Genomic DNA, 23,158 nt, shown 5'->3' with positions numbered 1-23,158 from the left:
TCAAGAAACTGAGGGTTCATTTTAAACCTCTGCCCCTCAAGTCTTTAAAAAAATAAAATAAAAATCTCTGATTGATAGGATAAATACTCTGGTATTTTCCACGTTGTCTTCCTAATTTGGAAATCCAGATCTTCCTTGTTCAATGTTTCTTAAGAAATTTTCATAAGAAAACTACTGATGCTATCAGATGAGGGGACTATGACAAGCCCTCCCCATTTAGCTCTTAGCAAACCTGTGGGTCCAGCTCCTAGGCGGATGTAATTAGCAGTACACACTACACCCACAATGCTGATGAAACCCAAGCGGTTGTGCAGGAGCCACCAGGATCTCATTTGTTCCAGACGCACCTGCTGCACTGCCTGTGCCTCATTACTGCATTATGAAGCACAGGGCAGCTGCCGAGGACTTTCCCTAGCATGGCTGTCCTTATCCACACTGGATGTACACAGGTCCCATGCCTGGACATTTGGTGCCTCACCAGCACTCGCAGCTCTGCAGTGCTATCCCACCAACGCACACCTTGTGTAGTGTGCCAGCTCATCAAGCCAGAGCATTTCCTATTTCTTCTCTGCAGTTCAGGGTCTTCGGTGGTCTTTGAACTTCCTTGAAGACAATCCTGTAGGTTTCTGATGCAAGAGAGGCTCCAGGATTTGCTCAGAGCTGCAAAAACAACTTGTTAATCTGGACTTTTTTCCACCTCCGCTGTGCATTATATCCCCATTCAGAAAAGGTGATTCACTCTAGTTTTCACAATTTCACCCCACTTTTAAAAAACAAACAACAAAACAGATTTATATACATATATATATAATCATTCATAAAAGCAGAACTTTATAGCCAAATTCAAACCTTGTAGAGAAAAAAAAAAACGTAGAAACACATAGATGCATAATTGCCATTTGTCCACCTTAAATTGCCTTGTCTTGCTAGCTTCTTGATAACCTAGAAATTCCAGAGTTTTCTGGAGCCAATGCTGAAATATGGAAACGCTGGATAGTTAGTAGGAGCAAAATCAGCATATTTATGTGTGAACTGCTTCAGTAAACCTTGTGTCTTTTTACACTTTTTATCTGTTCACTAGGTCTGGGGATTTGGAGTGTTTTATGGATGAAGACCTGAATGTATAAAAGGGGGAACTGGTTATCGCAGTGGGCATGGAGCCTCCCTCAGGATTGCGGTGATGAAGGTGGCATCCCAAACGGCGATGCTTCTGGAGAGATTCAGGACCATGACCTCAGTCACAGGACTCTGCGTGGGGAGGATTTTACACACATATTTTCTTGACCGTAAACTCATTTCCCACACCGCTGTTACATGGGCGGTGCCAAGCACTGAGGGGACTTCGATTCGTGACATGGCTGCACGATAAAAAATAAAAAATAATAATAAAAAAAATACACGGACCAAGCCGGCTTTGCCGAGCTTCTTTCCACTGAGGTGGTCCCGGGGGCTGGGGGTCTTTGGGGCAACGGCCGCCAACGGCCAGCAACGGCCGCCAACGGCCAGCAACGGCCGCCAACGGCCAGCAACGGCCGCCAACGGCCAGCAACGGCCGCCAACGGCCAGCAACGGCCGCCAACGGCCAGCAACGGCCGCCAACGGCCAGCAACGGCCATTGCTGAGGGGACTACATCTCCCAGCAGCGCCGCGGCCGCGGGAAGTGCGGCACCGCCCGCCCCTCGGGCAGCCGCCGGTGCCCGCTGCGCTCCGCTCGCCGCGGTCGCTGCGGGGATGGCGCCGTGAGGGGCCGAGGCAGGTCCCGGCGGCTTTGTCCCGGTCGCGGCTGAGCCGCCGCCGCCTTGCCGGGCGGTGTCCCCCCGCGGGGGGAGGCGCCGTCAATGCGTAGCCTGTGGCTGCTCGGCTTCGCGCTGGGGGTCGCCGCGGCGGGCGGCGCGGCGGGCGGCGGGGGCCGGGTGAGCGCGGAGCTCAGCGCCGTGTGGGGGCCTGGGCTGCGGGCGGCCGCCGTCCTGCCCGCCCGCTACTTCTTCGTGCTGGCCCTGGACGCGCAGGGCCGCAGGTAAGGACGGCGGCGGCCCCCTCCGGCACTTGGCAGGGCGAGGGGGACGGGGAAAGGGGGTGGTGGTGGTCTCCGTGCGTTAGTCTCTGAAGAGACTAACTTGCGAAGAAGCCAGTTAGTCTCCTTAGAGGTATCACATACTGTGCAGTGGGATGAGAGGAGAAAATAAAGAATCCGAAAACGACAAACAGTAAAGTGTCTAATTGGTCTAATCAACACTGTATGATTTTTTTTTGCTTTGTCAAGTACTCAACAGTAACTAATTTATGATATATCTGTTTGAGTGTCCCACTTGTTTCTGCTGTCAGGAATATCAGCATTTCAAGCAGGTAGGCACCAGATCAGTAGAGTCAATTAGCGTGTACTCTGTAGACTTTTAGGTAAACTTTGTAGGAATTAAATAGGTAAACTTAGTTTTTACAAGAAACTCACGGCTTTCGATTTCATCAGCTTGCCTTCTCATTTCTTCCCTAATCAGGTTTGCGTGGCTCTATTCAGGTATCCTTACAGGAATGGACTCCGTGTTATCCACTATTCATAGCCTGTGGTGATTTCTCCAGGGTTAGGGAGCATTTCCCACTTCTTAGGTCCAGGTAGATGCCTCAGACACATCTCAACCCACTGTTAAGGTGCAACAGGGTTCTCCACATCTCTTCTGCAGTTTTCTCCAGGAAAGAAATTCTGACCTTACAATTAGTTAGAATGTGCTTGCAGTGCTCCAACCAGGTTGTCCAGATTAGATGCGCTGTGGCACATGCAAGTCTGGCAGGTGCCAGTTCAGCTTTTCTTGGGCAGTAAATATCTCCTGTATTTTCTGACAGCTCTCCAGTATGTCTGGACAAGTATACATTGAATTACACAATCCATATTATAGTATATTTTTTCCCTACCAAAACATTTCCCTACGAAAACATGAGCATTTGTAATAACCTGTATGAGCTACCATAAAGATTAAGGACTGCAAACATCATTAGAAGTTTAACTTCATTCTTCACTGCCCTAAATAGTACCTGGGAAATAAAGTCAAGTGGAAATATTTTGTTTCCATATATGTAAGATAACATTATTATTAAGCTTGTCAGATGAAGCTTATTATGTTTTTTTGTTTGTTTGTTTGTTTTTAATATATATATCCACCAACATCCAGTTATTTGCATGCTGTCTACCTCCCCATCACTACACCTGGGAGCTCCAAGTGTAAATAACCAAGAGCCCCACTGGATTTTTGAGTGTGCTCTGCTCCCAAATTGTCAAAGCAAAGACTAAAACATTGTTCAACATATAGGACACCAAGTAATTTTCAAGGTGTGTTCATGAATATCTGAGTGGAAATGCCTTCATACTTTTTCATGCTTTTAAGAGCATGAGACATTTTAGGTAACCTGACAAATTTCTGTTTGGGAGCATCATGCCTGCCTTGTGAACATTAGGATGTGCTCATAAAGACCCAGTATGGCTTAGTGAAGTCGCTGGAAATCTGTTCCATTTCAAATGAATGGATAAAACTAAGAAAACATTTGTGTGTTTACTTTTTAAGTCAGCTCCCGCTTATTCTCTGGGTAGGTTCACTTCATCACCGGGTGAAAATACATTCCAGGTGAAGATCACTGCTCCTGATGAACAGTTCACTCGGGTTGGTGTGCAAGTATTAGACAGGAAAGATGGTTCCTTCATTGTGAGATACAGGATGTATGCAAGCTACAAAAGCCTGAAGATAGAAATCAAAACCAGAGACAAACACGTCGCAAAGTCGCCGTATATTTTAAAAGGTAAGAAGCAGCACTATGCACAAAACTCATAGCTTTTTGTCAGAAAGCACATCCTACAGTATTTTCAGGGAGTAGCGTAGGATCATAGTAGCAGGACCTCAGTACTTCTCTGGAAATGCTGAAGACCTCCAAATCCCATGGAATTACAGACTATTTGTAAGTGTCCTGCAGGTGCTATTCAATAGAGTAAAAAGGAGTGAAGTGCTATGAAGCTAATGCCAAGCAAGCAAAGGGCTTGCACAGAAGTTGATGTAGCTTGGCGTGATGCCATTGGACTCAAAAAACAAACAAAATACCACCAGGCCCTAGACAGTGAATGCTCAGTGCTTGACCTTCTTTTCTGATCTCAGTGGCTTAATAGTGTGGCTCATTAAAATAATGATTGCATTCCTAATAGGACCGGTTTACCATGAAAACTGTGACTGCCCTCAGGAGGAGAGCAGCGCATGGCTGGAAGAGATGAACTGCCCTCAGGTCATTCCACAGATTCAGAGAGACCTAGCAAATTTTCCCATTGTTGATCCAGATAAGATTGCAAAAGAAATCCCACAGAGGTTTGGACAAAGGCAGAGTTTGTGTCATTACACCATCAAAGATAATGAGGTACAGTATGGGTTGATCTGAAGTCCTTATGGAGATTTGGTGACGAGCAATAGAATTTGGCCTCTTGGCTATTCCAGCTGAGAGGCTTCTTGTTGTCTGTTCTTTGAGAAACTTCTTTGTCTGGCTTCTGTCCTTGGAATTGAATACTTTGCAGTTTGTGTATGAGCTCAGTAATATCTGTCTTGCTTTGTAAACTGCTTTTTGTCCATGTTACAACCAAAGCAATTGCAGCACAGTGAAGGCACATTACTTTCCAAGCAATCAATATGAGTGTTGGGAACAGAATCCAGCCTCCAAAATGCTTGCTCAGTTTTCTGTTCTCTGAGCAGTATTGCTGTGAAGTGTCACGATCTTCTAATTGTGACATGCATCAGTGGAACTACATTGTGCCTAAGGCTGAGGTGAAGAAATACCACTTAGCTCCGCTGAGGATCAGAGCAATAATTCTCTGCAATAAAACTGTACAGACTTCAGTAGAGTCATATGGAAGTGGGAACAATGGAACACAATAGAGGCCAACCAATTTCTGTTTCCATGAGACAGATCTAAAATGTCTACAAATGCAAGTAAAGCTTGTCTCCCACCACCCCTTTCCTATCATGAACGAGAGATTTCTAAAGCTTCCCAACTGATTCATAAATCTATAGATAAAGCCATACAGTCTGACTAGTTACTGAGTTATTAAAAAACTCAAAATTGTGCCAGTCGTTCTTTGTTATGAAAACACCAGACCAGTAAACTATTTGGGTTATTTTCAGGTTTATATAAAGACGTATGGGGAACACGTTGGCTTCAGAATTTTCATGGACGCTATACTTCTTTCTTTGACAAGAAAAGTGAGTATATCAGTGTAGCCATTTATTCTGTGTGTCCTAACTTATAGAAGCCTGGGCTTAACAAATATGCCTCAGTGTATTTGTTGCTATTTCTGTTAAAAAGCTTTTCTTGTTCTTTCATTCATAATGGAAAGATGAGGTGGATTGTTCTTGTTCGAAGCTGGGATGTTCTGGAATGCTATCTGATGCGTGTATGGAGTGTCATTGTTTACCAGGCCTTTGTAGGAGAGCTTGATAGAGTTGGACAGAGTGTGGTTTTGTTTTTGTTTTTCCTGAAGGCTAAATAAATCATCCTATAGCACCTAATAGGCAACTCCGTCTCTGCTGAAAAAAAATGGGGAATTTATATCTTTCTTCATTAAATTCCAAATGTTGAAAACAAGATGCAAAGGGTTGAGAAAGTGCCAAAAGCCCAACAGGTGGCTTTTGAGGGAACTGTCTGGATGTACAAGCAAAAAGCACTGCACAGACTTCTAGGGAACCTCTGGAAAAAAGAAGACGTTATGCACATAGTGACAGAATATAGCAGAGCTGAAGTTTCAGCACATAGAAGTGTGATTGTGATGTAAAGAGAGTAGCAGCAGAAATATTAAGATATCCAAGTTAGGCAATATCTATTTTTTACTGTAAAAAGACAAAGCACTTATCTTTGAAAGAAAGAAGAGAGAGGAGCTACTAAAGTAGGGAGTTGATCACTTAAAAAGAATCATTGCAAATCTATTCGAAAATAATAAACACATTTTTGTATGCATCTGAAAGATAAGTCAATTGGTATGAAATACCGTGGGTTTATCATCCAAAAATCAAGTTATATAGCAAGGTTCCTTCTATAACAATAGGCTTCAGGAATCTTAATCTTTGTTAGGCTTTTGAGGGTAGGACTCATAAGTTTCTCACAACCAAAATAAGAGCACTTTGTCTAGAATAAAATTTCTAGTCTAGTTTTAGTGAAGAAGGAACTGCTGTAAACTGCTTGGCAAACCTTGCTTAAAGAGTAGTTGCCAATATTTCTGGAGAAGTGAAAGGCTTAACAAACGTATTCTTTGTCTTGGGCTCAGGTTACCATTTGGTAACCTAGTTATGTTTTTAACTCAGTGATGGACTACAGAATATGCCTACTGAACTTTCAGACAACAAAAATGAAAGAACCCAAAAGCCTCTCGCAGAACAGTATCAGGATTATAATTACCAAGTAATTATTGTATGGAAAAAAAAGGATAACGTGACAAAGGATACTACACAAAATGAATCATATAGTTACAGTACTTATCTAAAATAGGGAGTGGGTGGCTATTTCTGCAGAAAGTGTGAAGGTTATAGCATCACAAATTTAAAAGGAGTCAATGGTGGCATGCTGTTGGAAAAAAGAAACAAACGAAAAAAAAACATTAACAGAATAAACACATGAAAGAAATGTAAAGTTACTTTTCCACTATACCCAGGATTAGTAATGTCTCAGTTATGCTATTGTGTCTAGCTTTGGGCATCATGCTTCAAAAAGGATTGTTCAATTATTGACATTACATGGGAAAATGTTAGGAGAGGCCAGGCATACAGTCAAGTGGGGGTTATGTCAAGTAATGAAGTCTAAGGGAAGACATAAATGTAGCTTCAATTATATTAAAGGTTGCTCTATGGAAGTTGGAAGTAAGCCTTTCAGCAGCATTGGACAAGAACAGAAAAACATCTATCAGAGGGATTTAGATTAAGCTACAAAGGCAGAATCTGTTTGCAGTTTTAGAAAACACAATTAGCCTCATCCCCATTAAGAATCCTCACAGGAATTTCTGTTAGTGTCATTGAGAGACAATAGATCTGTTGGGTTGGCTGTCACTGCAGATGTAGATAAAATACAATGTATAGCTTTCCTATGTCCATTATAACCATTAGATGGCACTCTACTAATAAAGTTAAGCGCTGAAGATCAGAAGGTGTAGCCAAACCCCCTCTGAGAGGAAGGGACACAGTGAAACCTTTTCTGTCTGCGTGCATACTAAAGACCAAAAGTACTGCTCTGGGTCTCTGTCTTTAGAATTTCTGGGTGTCTCTGCCAAAGGTTTTCCTAAATCATCAGGTTAGAGAAAAATATCTTCAAACATTTAGGAAAGCGTTTGGTAGTCAGCAAATGATTAATTTCTTTGTCCATAAATTAAATTAGAAACTTAATGAAAACCTGTTTGGGCCACAGAAGAATCCTGGAGAATGTTAGACTGCCCAGCCATTCATACTTGAAGAGTAAGGGGGTTTGAGAGAAGTGCTTAAATATGGTGGGGAGTCAGAAGTAGGCTTTACATATTTTTAAATGTATATGCATATTTTAATTTGGGAATTATTAATATATTCAGAAATGTTCTTTCTTCAGGGAAGGTAATTTTCATACAGTCAACAAGGTGGTCCAACTTACCTTGGAGTTATACAGTTGCTTACTTAGGTCCCAGTGCTAGCCTGGAACAAGGACTGTACGGCCAATCATCTAAAGTATAACAAGCAACTGTTTTCTAAACTGGAAGGGAGACCTCCTAGGTGATTTTGTGACATTCTTATAAATAAATAAATAATCTTACAGACCACAGTCTCTTGTGGTCTGAGTATTTTTAATGTTTCTAACTTTACGTATTACAGGTACGTTGAGTATTACTACAGAACAGGCTTTTTTTTTTCCCTCTTGGTGACATTGTTCTCAAATTGCAAGTTTCCACCTAAAGAATGCTGCTTCATACTGAAAAGTGTTTGTCCCTCCTTTGCTTCTGTTTAGGTGAAAATGCCGGATGTAGAATTTTTTGTTAACTTGGGGGACTGGCCTCTGGAGAAAAAGAAACCTCCGCAGAACCTGCACCCTATCTTCTCATGGTGTGGGTCCAGTGAATCAAAAGACATCGTCATGCCAACATATGACTTAACAGACTCGGTTCTGGAGACTATGGGACGGTAAGAGATTTATTTTTTTGACAAAGTTCATAGTAAGTGTTCTTCCAAAAAGGTACTTACGTTATCAGTACATTAACTTTTATTTATTCATTGAGACATTGATACAGTATAGGTAGGCAATAATTATTTAATTGGCATCATAACATGAACCAATTTGTACATTCTACAAGTTACATGTATGAAAACATACTCCACTATTCTATTTCAAAAATCAGAATTTATCTAAATGCAGTCAGGTCACTGAAAAAAGTACACGGAGTTAAACACTACAAGAGTAGGTGTTTTGTTTGTGTGCTCTGCTTCATCACAATGAACGTGCTGACAGCTGGCCAGGACTCTCTCTTCCCGTGTTTCCTAGAACATTTAAAGGCCTTTGAAGCCAGAGTGCTCAGCTGAGGACCTACCATCTCTTGATTACTGGTACCTGGCTGCAGTAACAGCCCTGCTGCTGTCTTGGAACAATACAAATACAGCTTCTAAGATATCTTCATTACTCATTTTGAACCCATATATCATTTCACTGCGTTACATTCACGTTTCTAGCTTTTATTATCAAGACTTTTCCTAAATTTGCTCTGCTTGCCCACAGCTTCCGTGCTTTAATTTAGCAGGTTTCTGTGGAAGTAAATTATGCTCTGTTAAGCCACTTACATTCCAACCTTGCTTTGGACTATTTGTGGCTGCCTCATCACCATTTTCAATTATTCCTTTACCCTGCATCACCCATGGCAACCATACCCACTTTTAGCTGCTTTTTACACAACAACTGACAGATCCTCTTTCCACACACAGTTCTCTCTTGCCACAGGTCTGTGGATTTGACGTTCCCTACCTCTTTTTATCACTGTAAAAATACTGATAAAATACATATACAGGTATAATCATGACTCACCCTCATCTTTGGTATTTTCCTATTAGTACTATAAATTATTTCAAGTAATCACACTTAAATAAATCCAAATCACATGTAAAAAAAAATCCAGTGGGCATCACAAATAAATCACTACTTTCTCCTGCAGGGTTAGTCTGGATATGATGTCAGTTCAAGCAAACACCGGCCCATCATGGGAAGACAAGAATACCACGGCATTCTGGAGAGGACGTGACAGCCGCAAAGAGAGGCTTGAACTTGTAAAGCTCAGTAGAAAATATCCGGAGATCATAGACGCTGCTTTCACAAACTTTTTTTTTTTTAAACACGATGAAAGCCTCTATGGCCCCATTGTTAAGCACATTTCGTTTTTTGATTTTTTTAAGGTAAGCCACTAGTCATTTATATTTTGTAGAACTAGGTTCTCAGTGTTTTCCATCACCAAATAACTCTGTATATATTAATTATAACGAAGTGATTTTGGTTTTCCAGCACAGCAACGACAAGCATAAGTAGGCTTCTCTCCGCTGGGACTAACTGCTGTGTAGCTCTTAGATTGAGAATAAAGATGTCTGATTTACATCTAAAGGTTCCACAGAACCTGGTGTAATCTAATAACTCCAAGTTCCTTTTTATTTCTTTTTCCTGGTTCAGTGATCAGGACTACTAACATAACTAACATAGTGGGAAGTCAGTGGATGAAGTGGCACATCAACCCTCACATCCCAGGATGAGCGTCTAAGAATGTCCGGAGAGCTTAACTGATGAAGAGGGCACCTGTGTACCCTGCACTGCGATGAATTCCAAACTAAATAACAAAAGCTACTTAAAAATTGATGCTTGCCTAGCCAATCCGACATTTCTCAATACCAGCAAGTCAGTAATACCGGTGCCCTCAGAATAACACGAGCTAACCAGGCTACTTGGGTCTTGTTTGTTAATAACCTCTGGTCGTTTTCTTCCCCAGTATAAATATCAAATTAACATTGATGGCACAGTGGCAGCATATAGATTGCCTTATCTACTAGCAGGAAACAGCGTTGTGCTAAAGCAAGACTCCATCTACTATGAGCATTTTTATAATGAGCTGCAGCCATGGAAACACTATATTCCATTCAAAAGTGATCTGAGCGATCTCCTAGAAAAACTACAGTGGGCCAAAGAGCACGATGAAGAGGTAAATACGCGTTTAGAAGTACTTGGCAATGTTTCTTGACAAATAGCTTTGTCTTGAGCAAAAAATACATTTCTTTAAAACAAAATCTGTTATTTCCTTCTGAAAGGACTTCAGAATGAGCATCATCAAGTGCATAAATAGAAGCAGTTTTTAAGAATACATAATGCTGCCCTTTGCTTGAGAATTAATAGGAATTTTGGAGACTCTTTTGATAAGAATGCCTTACTTTTACAATTAATAATGCTTAGATTCCTAATCCCTTCCATGTATCAGTAAGAGATTTATGTTACTGTTTTATGGACAGTTCAGTGTGGGGACATGTAAACACTAGATAAAAATAAATGAACTATCTTAAACTATCAGCACCCTAGAATCAATAGTAGCATCCTGAAATAACTACCATTTTTAGAGAATTTAAAACAAACTCTTTCTTTTGCAGGCCAAAAATATTGCAAAATCTGGACAAGAATTTGCAAGAAACAATCTCATGGGAGATCACATTTTTTGTTACTACTTCAAACTTTTCCAGGTTAGTGTATTTTTAACATCTACTCCCACAAAAATAGAAATCCCATAGAGAGAATTCAGGACAACACAGCTGCTGGAAATTGGCCAATCCGGCACTTGAAGCCACAAAGCAAGTGACAGCAATTAGGAAATTCAGTTGGTTTATAAACACCGCATGCTTTTGTTTCCTGTGAAACCGCGTAAGACTCTGAGGGCGGTTTGAGAGAAGCAATCAGATCCCATAGATCTTGACTTAATCTGCAAGAATACATTGCTCACAATGATCAAAGAACTCCCCATCAGACACGCACCCTGTGAACCACAGCTGAAAATATCTCTGCATTAGCACCAGGATATTGAAACTCCAGTGAGGCACCCGAAGGGGCTCCTGTCAACAGTTGGGTATCTGTTTACCCTTTCTATGGCACAGCGTGGACAGAGTAGAAAACTGTGTAGTCCTGGAGTTTTTACAATTATTCAGCTGAGTTGTTGCAGGATTTACAACATAAAGAGCTTATGAATTAACAACACCTTTCGTTTTTTAAAACTAGGAATATGCCAGTTTGCAAGTGAATGAGCCAAAAATCAGAGAAGGCATGGAGAAAGTCCAGCAGCCTGATGATGACCTCTTTCCATGTACTTGCCACAGAAAAAAGGTACAATATATATGGTGTTAAATGTAAAGTGCTCAATGTCTGCAGTTTGTATTCAACCAAATTGGAACAACTGTTGCTCAATACCACATACTCTGTCACCAGACTATTAGTGGCTTAAAAACATTTATTGTTGCGTTTGCAGGACTAGACTATTGAAAATTGAGTTTCCAGTTAACTGAAAAATGTTTCTTCTTTCTCTATTACAGACCAAAGATGAACTTTGACAGAAAGAAATAAAATCATTTTTTTTGGATATTTACCTACATTCAGAATCACTTCTTCAGGACAGAAGGAAACCTTGAATTAAAAATTAAACGGTTATTTTGAAGTTTACTCTATCATGATCTACATACAGAAGACAACCAACTATTGCCTGTTTCCTTTTTATCATGGAGCAGTCACAGAGCCTTGTTCAACACACATTTTATAACTTTTTCTTTTTTTTTTTTTTTTTTAAATAAAAAACACGTTTCTATCAGTTACTTGGTACTGTCCTGAGATGCTTTTCAAATGCAGGTACTTTTTACTCAGACAAGGTGCCTGGGATACTGAGTCTAGCATGTTCAGCAAAAACAGCCAGATAAGAATCGTGTACCTGCTCCCTGGCATGCCTGTCAAAAGCAATCATTCTCAGACCATAATTTTGTTCCTTCTGAGACAGTCAATATTCTCAAAGACAATGATGTGGGGTTTCTATTCTTTAACCTGAAGGAATTATACAACTCTATTGGACACTTATCTTAGATAAAAATTGATTTTTCACAGATGCTTTCTCTGTGAAACTCAGTCCCTTCGGAAATATAAAAAGAATTAAGTGGCACTGAGCAGTGACTATTGATAATAAACCAATCATTCTTCTACAATTTGATCTGCTCTTAAAATACCTATTTTCCACTGGTGTTAAGTAACTCAGCTGCTACTTTCTGAGCATATCATCATCATCACAAAATGCTACACTGGTAGATGTCAAGTCTAAATTCATCACATTCTAAAGTTTGAACACACCTCCCCAGTCAAAAGTGAGGATTTATTTTCTCTGTAAAACAGTGAACTTAAAGAAAATAGCCACACAGATTTTATGTGCCTTTTGAAATTGGCTGTGAGCATCTAGATACATCCCATGCTTATTAAACAACACTACTGATGGGCAATCAGCATTCTTGAGGTGCCTTGTAAGAAATAACAGAATATTATATCTGATTTTTAATTTTCATCTGTCTATTGATTATTTTTTGCTATAGTAAAAGCAAGCTTAGAGTAGTTTGTTCAATCACTTGATAAGCTGTATAATTTAACTGCAATAAACTAGTCATGAATAATTGTTTTTTTACAGTAATCACCTGACCTTTTACAGTACAGCACCAAAACAAAGCTAGCAGATGCAGTCACCTGACCAAATCCTCAGAGAAATCCTCTGAGCTCACCACAGCTGACTCAGTGCATTTAAGCAGCTCTGTGTTGCCACATACAGCAGTCACTCCCCAGAACCACCTCCAGGCTAGAACGGGGAACTGATCACACTGCAGCAGTGAGCTGCAAGCTATAATGATGCAGAACAACCAGAGGAGGCTGTAGGAAACTCTTGGCAGTGGAGATGAACCCAGTGTCTCAGAAGACAACATCAAGGTGTTTGTCTCAGGACCAACCGGCAGTTTCAACTCAGGTCATCACAGAGCCAATACATGCTGATCATCGGCTGAAGGCAATTAGCCCGCTGCTACAACCTGGTTATACCCACAGGCCTCTCAGTCCATAATGGGGAAGACAACACCTGCAGGCACCTATGAAGTATTCTAGAATCTTAGAATTATTAAGGTTGCAGAAGGCCTTCAAGGTCATCTGGTCCAATCTTATCCAATCTACTCCCATCACAGTTCATGTAGCACAGCAGAATGCCCCAACAGGGCACCAAGACAGAACAGTAAAACCCTCGCTGTCCAGCCCTGGGAGATATGCTCACAGAGTTTTACAGATTAGTTATTTTAAGTTCAAACAAGGATAGTATCAGTAATAGACTCAAAAATAAAAACACATCTGAAGATTTGGAGTCCAAATATTTGAATATACTGAAAAAAACAGTCAAAAACCATTTACTTGGTAATGCAGAGCATTAAGTGTTGTGTATAGCTTTTGCATGGAAATACTAAAAACAATGCTGCTCAGACACTGAATATTTGATGTTTCCCATTTTTCTTTTAAAATGTTTTTATTGTTTTGCATATTTTTTTCCTTTCATTAAAAAAAAAAAAAGTTTTATTTACATTTACCCTTAGACTTATAAAATACTTGTTTTCAAAAATGTATGCCACAAACTGATTTGTTGCACTTCAGAAAAAGCTGATTGAAGATACTACTTAACCACTCACTGCAAGTCATTTGTGCTCCAGTTCAATATTCTCTCTAAGCCAAGAAAAAACTTGTGCGTTTATTTCTTCCATGACATCATCTTCTGCTCGTCCTTTAACTGCCATCCCATGGTTTGCTTTATCAATCCAATGGATTTTTTTAGGGGCTTTCATTTTGCTTGCCACACCTTCTAACAATTGCTACAGAGAAAATAAAAATGGGAAAGTTAGATAATTAGCTGCTACAAATTGTCTAACACACAGATGTCTCTCACTTTGCCTATGTAACACATAATAGGAAACGTTTCAAAACAAAAATGGATTGGCATTTACATTAAAGAGACAGTAACTGAAAAGATGCAATAATACTGTATTCAGTAATATAATTTACTTAAACACTAGCCCTCAGTAACAGTCACTCACTCATACACCTAAAAGTAGAAATGTAGAACTTCATAACCTTGTGAAGGCGCCTTGCCCACACTCAGATAGAACGCGCTCCTACTGCAAGAGGGGGTACAGCACTGAAATGGCAGAACTATACTCAGATGTGTCTACAGTGCCAGAGTATCAGCACAACCCTCTGGAGACTAGTGCTCTGTTCAGCTGTCTCCAAAGTGGAACCAGCTCAGAAGGGCTTAAGGATCTTCCCTTTCCTTCTTTAGGAAGGCACTCCAGGTATTTGCCGGTTGCTAACCACACTAATTTCAGTGACAACTCCTTGTGAAAGTGTTCTGACTCCTTAGAAACTGTCCAAGCATGGAAAATGGTAACTGCATACATACCATCCCAAACTGAAGCCAAACAGTTCAAGAACAACAGATAACTGCTTTGCAAGAAAACAGTAGAAAAACATTGTATTCTGATCACTGCACACCTGTTCTTCATGTCAACAAAAATGCTGCTATCAAAAAAGCTTAACTTCTGGTAGAACTGCTTTGCTAGAAGAATGTTATGAAAATTTGACAAATGTGGACTAGTAGCATAGCAGTGCTTAGGTTTTCTAACTTGAGCTGGTGAAAACACAAGACCAAATAACTTGCTCCTTCTACATGTCACTTAATTCATAAAATCTTTGCTATCAAAGGACCAAAAAAAAAAATAAAATCAAAAGCTGGATTATTTATTTGCCAAAAGATAAGTTTCCCAGAGCAGTTGACCAAACAGTATCCAGGCATGTGAAAAAGCATAAGAAATCAACCCAGGATTCCCTAAATCTGATGAAATTTCCTACCCAAATCTTCCTTCAGAAGATTTATATTTGTATTTATATTTACATTCCTATTTAGAGAAGGCTGTTAATCAAAGTCACTGCTGTGGATACCAGTACAAACACCACTCAGACTCATTCCTGTTCCTCCATGCTGCCCTTTGACAGAAGGATTTACGAAGATACTCACTTTTTCACACATCTCATCTGCTGATCCTGAGACAAACAGCACCGGACACCTGATAAATAATAAATCTTCATCCCGGAGCTTGGACTGCAGTTTTGGTCGATGCAGCGGGTAAGATAAACACACTAGACCTTGAATGAAGTCATCATTGTCATCATCTTGGCTGAGCTGACGTATCACAGAGGCAGCAGCTCGTGAGCCCATGGAACGGCCTTTCTCCCATGTTAAAATAAAGGAAAAAAGTATATCCACAATCACCTCACCTGCATTCTTAGCGTGCTCAACTCCTAAATACATTCATATGGCTTGTTTTTAAGTGTATATGTAGTACAAAATGCTAGGTATACTTTTATTCGTTTTTCTGCTAAGGTAATTGTATGGTTATAGTATGTTTCCACATACCCAGTTAAAAAAAAAGAAAAAGAAAAAAGAGAAACTGAAAAGGATCCTTTGCAATACTGGAAGGACCAAGAGCTCATCCTATTGGAGGGGTTGAGTGAGGGAGAGAGAGGACAGGTCCTGCACTACAGATCCCTGCAATTCCAAACAGATCCTTAAAGTCTGAAATAATGCAATTAACTTGTGTTTCTTCTTTCATGCAGCCTTAATCTGCTCATAGTAAAAACCAACATTTTAAGCTCCTTACTCCCCAGACAAATCCAGCAAGTGTTTATGTACACATAAATTTTCAGCTTAAAAATAGAAAGAGAAAAAAAAATCAAGAGTGAACATGCAGCATGAGGTCGGTTAGTAACAGCGAGGGGATATCAAAACGCCTCCTCAAAGAAGCAGCATATGAGCTGACAATGCTCTATAATTGAGTGTTAGAAGTAGTTGATTCCAGTGGGATTAACTTGCCTCAGGGCAGATCTGGTTTCACTTAGTCGGACAACATTTTTAAGTTTCCAGTATCAAGTTGTTCCTAGTTACCCCCATCTATTTCCCTTCTCACAGAACGTAACTGATTTTCTATCTGCCACTAGGTTTATGTACCAAATCCTGCTTTGGCAAAATGGCTGTTTACCAGAAACCAGAATTCAAGACTTTTAGTTAAAAGGTACACAAGGACTATCAGAGAACTTGTGCCCTGTCACAAGCCAGGCAGGTTTTCTCCCCAAGTCAGAGCTAAATCATGGTCTGTTGCTCTTTCTTTCATCCTTCTAAAAGATCTACAGCACCAAGAGGACAACGAATAGATCCAGATGCTTCCAAAATAATTCTGTGAACACATCAGGCTAGATATTCTGACTTGAAATGCAAGAAGCAGAGCTGAGCTATACGCCTACCTGGCTCATCCCCTAGCTACACAGCTTGTTGGATTCAGCTCCAGGTTAAGACACACAAATGCAGATCTGCAAATGAGCTCGGCACCTACGTTCTCACTGCAATCTGTGGGCTTCTAGTCAATTTATAAAGATTAGAGAGCATTCAACACTCTGGAAAGAAGACCCTCCTAGCCTACAGCTGAATTGCTGTCATGAAGCAGTAATGACCAGTGGGATTTTTTCAGCTTGTTCCCACACAGGACAGCGAGCTTTTAGTGCATACCACCAACTGAAACCTGTCATCCACATTTAGTCTTTCACTTCTTACCAAAGCAGGACAGACTGTAAAAAACAGAGTAATTAGAGATTGCTATCATTACAGCCAGAATGAGAGGGAAAACTATAAATAATAAAAACTGTACCTGCAAGGAAGACACCTGAAAGTTTATAATCATCAGAAAGCTTTAAGTATTCCTAAAGAAATAAAAGAAGAGAGAAACATTACAAGCCAGAATTGTGACAGCTGAGAGGCTTAGGATTTTTTTTTGGAGCTGCTAACCACAACATGGGAAGCTCTTTCAGCACTGCAGGTTTAACAAAGACCACATACATAAGAGTTGCTTTTTTTCCCCCCACACAAATCAGCTCATCATATTTTGCAACAAAAATGTAATAAAGAAACAATTTCACATTAGTTCTCATCACATCTAAAATTTCAGACACACCATCAATTTACTAAAATATTAACTAATTATGTGTATCAACTTAGTTACAGTAACAGACCATGCACACACTCAGCCTATCAAAATACTGAATAAATTAGTACAAATATCCTTCACTGAGATTTGAGGTCATGCATTCCAACAAAAAGAAAAACTTTAAGACACAGCCAGTTATGTCTGACAGAACAGATAAAATTCAGCAACAACTTTTTCAGTTCTTAGGAGGTAACTAATTAGATGCTATCTTAATAGGGGCCTTTAAATCACCTTTACACCACAGCACATTAATGTAAGCTCACTGACAACACTGCGTTTCTTCAAAAAAGATTGGAGAATAGACCCACATTAAAGCTACCAAAGACTGACTTAAAAGTAACATACATATAATAAAACCACAGTATCGTGCATATGAATTCTTTAAGACCTCAGCCTGATGCAAAGTGCTCATGCTACCTTTTCCATTTTGATTCCTTCCTGCACACTCCAGAACAAAAAGAGTCTAAGATGGCATTATTATAGCAAAACATTGTTCATTTTAACAAAATCTAGGTATAGAAGAACATTTTAAATACTGTATCAGCAGAAATAGATAAACAAAAGCATATAACAAAGTGATTTTGAAATCAAAGCCTATTTATATTCTAGGGCTCTCCTATAGTATATACTAGTATATACTACACCCTATCTCTTTTGCCTTAGATCTTCCTGCATCCCAGTCTCCTGCACTCTACCTAAGGTCTTGTTCTCTTGGCCCCAAACCTTGACATTCAGCACAATTCCCACCTAAGCCTCCTTCCTCTGAAAACCCCTCCTGAAGCCATATCCCTTATTCCCCTTTTCCTCACCAAGCCTTCCCAGAACACCAACCTCTCATTTCCACCCCAACTGAATTCTTTACATTTTCCCAGCTATAAATTTCCTGGCAGAACATCCATGCTCTCTTCAAATCCTTTTCTCAAGCTTTTCTTTCTCTCCCTGAATTCAAAGCGACCCATTTACAGCAACTGTTCTAGCTATTGCCTATAGAAGAATTGTTTGTGCTCTTTTTGCGTATGGACACCACTCCATTTAGCTAACCATCACTTCCAATTTTCTCATTGCAGCTTGACTAATCTCTGCTGGTAATATAGGAAATCCAGAAGCAGACAGAAGATAAATATATATGTTAAATCCTGCACATCCATGGATATAAGCTTTGGCAAAATCTGGTCACTTCTTACCACAACTGCTTTGTAAGCTTTAGTCCTATAAGCAATGTTAAGGCCTTTACAAGTAAATCGCAGGCACAGAATTCCATAGGATGCAAGATAGGTTGCCAAAGAAACTAAGTGAGGGAAATTCATATCTCCCCCAGCTCCATGGGTAAGAATCACTCCGTATCTTAACTTCTTCTTTGGAACAGAAAAGATGGCATCAAGGTATTTGTTCCCAAAAGGTATTTTAACTTGAACCTAGAAATGAAACAGAAAAAAAAAAAACAGTAAGGAGAAGATAAAATTTTCCAAGCTGCACATTATGATGAGGAAAAAAAATTACAAGTCCCATTCTATTCCCCTTGTTTAAGATCTTCCATGCGATAATGAGCAAGTTACCTTATCGCTCCTTCTTTTCTCCATTAGAAAATGAAGCATCCCTAGCTTCAAATGATGCTTCAAGGCACAAAGTGAGCTGCTTCTTACATTCTCTATATGCCTATTTGAGAGCTAACTGCCGTAATTGATTTGAATATTAAATCTTCCACAATAAGAAACACTAACATTTCTACAAGACCTAAAAATAAATGAGATTAACAGCATATATAGGGCTAAGAGAACTCCACCCAGGCAGCAACTGTTTCCTGTAGATGTAGCATCCATGTACAAACATGATTACACAGGGAAAAGACTGAAAGAGTATTATGAAAAATAGTTTTGAATACACTAGTTTTACATATTACAGGTAACTATAGGAAAATAACACAGGAGTGACTTTTTCATTAAGTATTCATAATAACTGGCGATGAATATCACAGTATTTAATATGTTTTTAGAATTGACATTCAAAGGTGAACCTAGGCACTTACACTACACTGACTAGCAGCCAAATCCACAGAAGTACAAAACCCAAAGACACATCTCAGCAAGTATTTCCAAATTACATGGCAGTAACCACTCACCAGAGTGGTGGCATTCCTATTGTCACAGAATGAATTTTCCCCAGAAAAAGATCAGACAGCACAGTTGCAAGACAAAATCAGCATAACATTGGCAGAAGACCCCCCAGTCATGACAGATACTTGGGACAAGCTGAAGGAGACACGAGGCCAGCTGATGTTGAGCTGAATAAAAGGGGACTGGAGTGTGTGTGCGCCACCATATATGCCAAAGCTCTTGAAAGCAAAGGAAAACAACCCAGTGCTGGGATGGAAGGTCTGTTCCACACCACCACATCTCAAGGAAGATGCCAAGTCAGGCAGAATTTGGCTGGTCACCACCCATACTTCAAATTTCACCTACAAAGGCGGAGGTAGCAGCACACATCTCAGAGCTTATGAGGCTCTTAAGGATGGAAATGTAGTTGCCATGGACTGTAAATTTCTAAGTGTAAAATAATATAAAATAAAATAGGTTGTCGCTATGCCTTCAGCCACAGCTGTTAAATCATATGGAGCACTCTGCAGCCTTCCTAATGAAATTACATTGCCTCCTTGAAGTATGGAGATGCCACCACCCCCATGGGGAACTCAGGCATGTGCAGACGAGGTGACTTTTCCAACAATACACAGTAAGGCTGTGCCTAAGGAGCTGAGACCAGACCTTACAAGTGCTTTGCTGGCCTACTACAGAGGACAGCACCTCATTTTTTTTGGTTTCAAAGTCAGCAACTAGTAAAAATGAATAAATAAAATTTTGGACTTCCATACAAGTGTAAAAGCATTTTCCAATGCCTGTATGAATGCAAAGATGCCATGTAGCAAATGCAGTGATGTCTGAAATACTTTCTCTCCTGCAAGCACCTGCTAAACTTAAAACCGTGAACCAAATCTTGCCAGAAATTGCTCTGAGTTTCTTCTCAAGCCAACACCGAGCAGTTAAGGGAAGGCAACTTGAAAAAAACGACGACAAATCCCCAAGCCGCTGCACGCCCTCACAGCTCTTGCACTACGGACAGCTCAACCGCTGCCAACGCCAACCCCAGCTTTCTCCCCTCCTTTCAAAGGGCCGCAAACCGGACCCACCGCCGCCGGCCGAGGGCTGCCCGGCGCCGGAGCGGAGGAAGATGAGGAGGAAGGAGGCCGGCCATACCTCTGCGTGCCCGCTCATAGCCCCTGAGGGGCGGCGGCCCCGGGCTGCAGGCAGAGGCTCACTACACACGGAGAGGCGCCCGAGCCGGAGGAGGGGAGAGAAGGGGGAGCTCCGGCCCCTCAGCCGCCGGCCCCAGGCCGTTACCTCAGCCCAACGGCCGCACACCTCTGCCCAACGGTGTCAGGCGGCGGCTGCGCACGCGCACGCGAGGCTCTCCCCTGAGTGATCCCGCCCCCCACTCCCGGAATCTGGGTGAGTGACAGCCGCTCGGACCCATCGCCGGCCAGATGCGCGGCTCTGCGCTGCTCGATTGGCCCGCACCTGGGCAAGGCCCCGCCCTGCAGCTCTGGTACCGGCTCGGAGCCTGCCCCAGGGCTGTGCTTTGTTCTGTGACTAAAACCAAACCAAACCAAACCAAAACAAACTAATCACGTACCATAAACACAGCTTTTGGGTAATGGGCGATAAGCACGGATATTCTAACACAATGTTTGCAGTATTTATATGTTGGATGTTTCATAAGCCATAGAATCATTAGGGTTGGGAAAGCCCTCCAGGATCACCTGGTCCAACCACCCCCCTACCACCAGTGTCACCCACTAGACCATGTCCCTAAGCACCATGTCCAGCCTTGCCTTGAACACCTCAGGGACGGTGACTCCACCACCTCCCTGAGAAACATGTTTCAATGCCTGACTGCTCTTTCTGAGAAGGAGTTTCTTCTAATTTCTAACCTAAACCTCCCCAGCACAACTTGAGGCCATTCCCTTGAGTCCTATTATCTGTGAGGAGAGGCTGGCCCCCAGCTCCCCACACCTTCCTTTCAGGTGTGGGGAGCTGTAACGGCCCGTCCCAGTGCCTGACTGCTCTTTCTGAGCAGAAATGTCTCCTCATTGCCAACCTGAACCTCCCCTGGCACAACTTGAGGCCGTTCCCTCTAGTCCTGTCACTAGTTACCTGTGAGAAGAGGCTGACCCCCAGCTCCCAGAAATGCTCCAAAATGTTTTCTCATATTTTCTGTCAAGTCAGAGACTATCGATCTGTTTTCTGCCATTATTGGTGTATAAAATGCAGGTAAGTTAGGACACCCAACATATTGCTCACTGATTCAAGGTGCCATTCCAAAGAGAACAAGGCTTTTTCCACATTCACGTTCTGGAAGACAAAATGTGCTCTGCCCGGCATGCTCATTGTGTCACTGTCACACTGCTAGCTGGATTTCACCCAACACCAATCGAAACCTTCAGGCCCTATGAGAGGTTCAGCTGCCATCAAGCTGGAAAAGGCAGGGAGCCTTCATTGCCTAAACTTCTACTTGAGAAGTGCTTAAAATGCAAAGCAAGAGCAAGATGTGGAAGCATAAAACTGAAGGAAAGCCTCTGGCGCAGCCTGCAAGGGTCTTCTGCCACTGAGGACACTGGGAGGCAAAGCACAGGCGGTGCTAAGGCAGCTGCTGCTTGGGCCACAGCTCGCATTGCAGTCAGGGCCTCCAGCAGACTAGGGGAAACACCATGCCTTCAAGTAGCACTGAAGTTACTCACCTTGGTTGGGGATCATGCTGTTCCCACTGACACTTAGCACCAGGGGAAAGTTCATAAATGAGATACTTAACAAAAAAAATGGGTTTGGGAAGCTCTATTCTGAAGCAGTGATGGTTCAACTCTCAATCCACATCAAAGGAATGCAAGAAAAAGAGCTGAGGAAAGGTGCTTCCATTTTCTATTTTTTGTATGTTTGTTTGTTTGTTTGTTTTTCTTCTTCATTGCTTTCCTTGCTGCAGTTAGTGGGTGCTTGTGTTCTCTAGTATAGTTTATATTTTTTGGCATTTTGTTTTACTTCTTTCTTGATCTGATTTTTGCTTTTTTTTTTCTCTGCATAAACACAGAGGCAGGCTAGCTAGCAACCGGTAGAGTCTCAAGAAATCAAAATGAGCGTGTGAATGTACTGAGGAAGGAGAGATGCTGCTGTAGCCTCTGGTCCATGGAAATACAGTCAACCTAACTGGGTTTTGCCAGACTTTTCCTGGAATTGCTTTTCTTCTGGAAGATAAGGTTCCTTTACTGTGACACACATACTGCTAATATTTCGAAGGCTAGGAACTTTAATTAGAAGTATATATATTAGATTGAAATTCATGGATATATTTTCATGATGGATACACTCTGTTATTATGAACTTCTGGATATGTAATGAAATATGTTAATTAGAATTACATTCAAATATAAGGAATTTAAGATTTTTTTTTTTTTTTAGTTTTGTGACATAATGCAACTCCGTCATATCTAGCTACTAAAAATCAGGTTTCAGTGGTTTTAGGAGGCCATGTAAGTACACTGTGGTTAATTTTGAAGTGTGCTGAGAAGCCCCTCTGAAAACCAAAAGTATTCACTGCCATGGGTCTTTAAAATCAGACTATTTTTCTTTGCATGCTTAAATATGAATTAAGAGTCTAACTGTAAGCTCCCACATTTGAAAATGTTGATTATAAACATTTTCTGAACATTTGAAATAAAGTTTTTAATTAAACATCTAAGAAAACCTGGTTTGCATCATTTCATAACTTTAACTTTACATCAGTCCTGGAAATAGAAGTTTATTCTCAAAATAATATATGATACATAATAATCTAAATTTATCACCAAATATGACAATTATGAAAGATATGTGATTTGACATGCTTCGCAGAGAATGTATGTTGTGTGTTATAAAAACCTGTACACTGCTGTAGGCACCTCTGACAGATTTGATATGCCAAAGCCATCTGAATTTCAAGTGGCTCTT

The 23,158-nt window shown here is 40.9% G+C and overlaps 2 protein-coding genes across 4 annotated transcripts; one reads left to right on the top strand and one right to left on the bottom strand.

Annotated features, from left to right (window-relative positions):
* The first annotated feature begins 1,698 nt into the window (after positions 1-1,698).
* On the top strand, positions 1,699-13,460 carry POGLUT2 (protein O-glucosyltransferase 2). Of its 3 annotated transcripts, XM_084289006.1 has the most exons (10): positions 1,699-2,017; positions 3,581-3,786; positions 4,184-4,389; positions 5,148-5,225; positions 7,981-8,153; positions 9,173-9,410; positions 9,992-10,201; positions 10,641-10,730; positions 11,260-11,364; positions 11,571-13,460. In XM_084289006.1, exons 1-10 carry the CDS (start codon positions 1,839-1,841, stop codon positions 11,586-11,588), a joined length of 1,503 nt encoding a protein of 500 aa, XP_084145132.1. In that variant the 5' UTR covers positions 1,699-1,838; the 3' UTR covers positions 11,589-13,460. The 3 variants fall into 3 exon arrangements, with proteins under 3 accessions (XP_084145132.1, XP_084145131.1, XP_084145133.1); XM_084289005.1 differs by lacking the exon at positions 11,571-13,460 and having other exon boundaries at positions 11,260-11,564; XM_084289007.1 differs by lacking the exons at positions 5,148-5,225; positions 11,571-13,460 and having other exon boundaries at positions 11,260-11,564.
* Positions 13,461-13,606: 146 nt separating this feature from the next.
* On the bottom strand, positions 13,607-20,589 carry TEX30 (testis expressed 30). Its single transcript, XM_084289038.1, has 5 exons — positions 20,378-20,589; positions 18,314-18,544; positions 16,794-16,845; positions 15,110-15,318; positions 13,607-13,910 (listed from the first exon to the last, which is right to left on the bottom strand). The coding sequence occupies exons 1-5, from the start codon at positions 20,393-20,395 to the stop codon at positions 13,737-13,739; spliced, it is 684 nt and encodes a 227-aa protein (XP_084145164.1). The 5' UTR covers positions 20,396-20,589; the 3' UTR covers positions 13,607-13,736.
* Between the last annotated feature and the right edge of the window lie 2,569 nt (positions 20,590-23,158).

This window comes from Netta rufina (genome assembly GCF_964035555.1).
Source record: "Netta rufina genome assembly, chromosome: 1".
NCBI lineage: Eukaryota > Metazoa > Chordata > Aves > Anseriformes > Anatidae > Netta > Netta rufina.
Note: the sequence above shows the minus strand (reverse complement) of the source record. Positions and strands in the feature narration are given on the sequence as shown.

What these genes read in the sequence shown, in the direction of transcription:
- TEX30 (XM_084289038.1), bottom strand. An exon ending in AAGCTTACAAAGCAGTTGTG is followed by an intron (nt 16,846 to 18,313) that starts GTAAGAAGTGAC and finishes TTATTTCTTTAG; the next exon opens with GAATACTTAAAGCTTTCTGA. An exon ending in TTCAGGTGTCTTCCTTGCAG is followed by an intron (nt 15,319 to 16,793) that starts GTACAGTTTTTA and finishes CATGGGAGAAAG; the next exon opens with GCCGTTCCATGGGCTCACGA.
- POGLUT2 (XM_084289005.1), top strand. Translation starts at nt 1,839, where the DNA reads ATGCGTAGCCTGTGGCTGCTCGGCTTCGCGCTGGGGGTCGCCGCGGCG. An exon ending in GTCGCCGTATATTTTAAAAG is followed by an intron (nt 3,787 to 4,183) that starts GTAAGAAGCAGC and finishes CATTCCTAATAG; the next exon opens with GACCGGTTTACCATGAAAAC. An exon ending in CGTTTTTTGATTTTTTTAAG is followed by an intron (nt 9,411 to 9,991) that starts GTAAGCCACTAG and finishes TTTCTTCCCCAG; the next exon opens with TATAAATATCAAATTAACAT.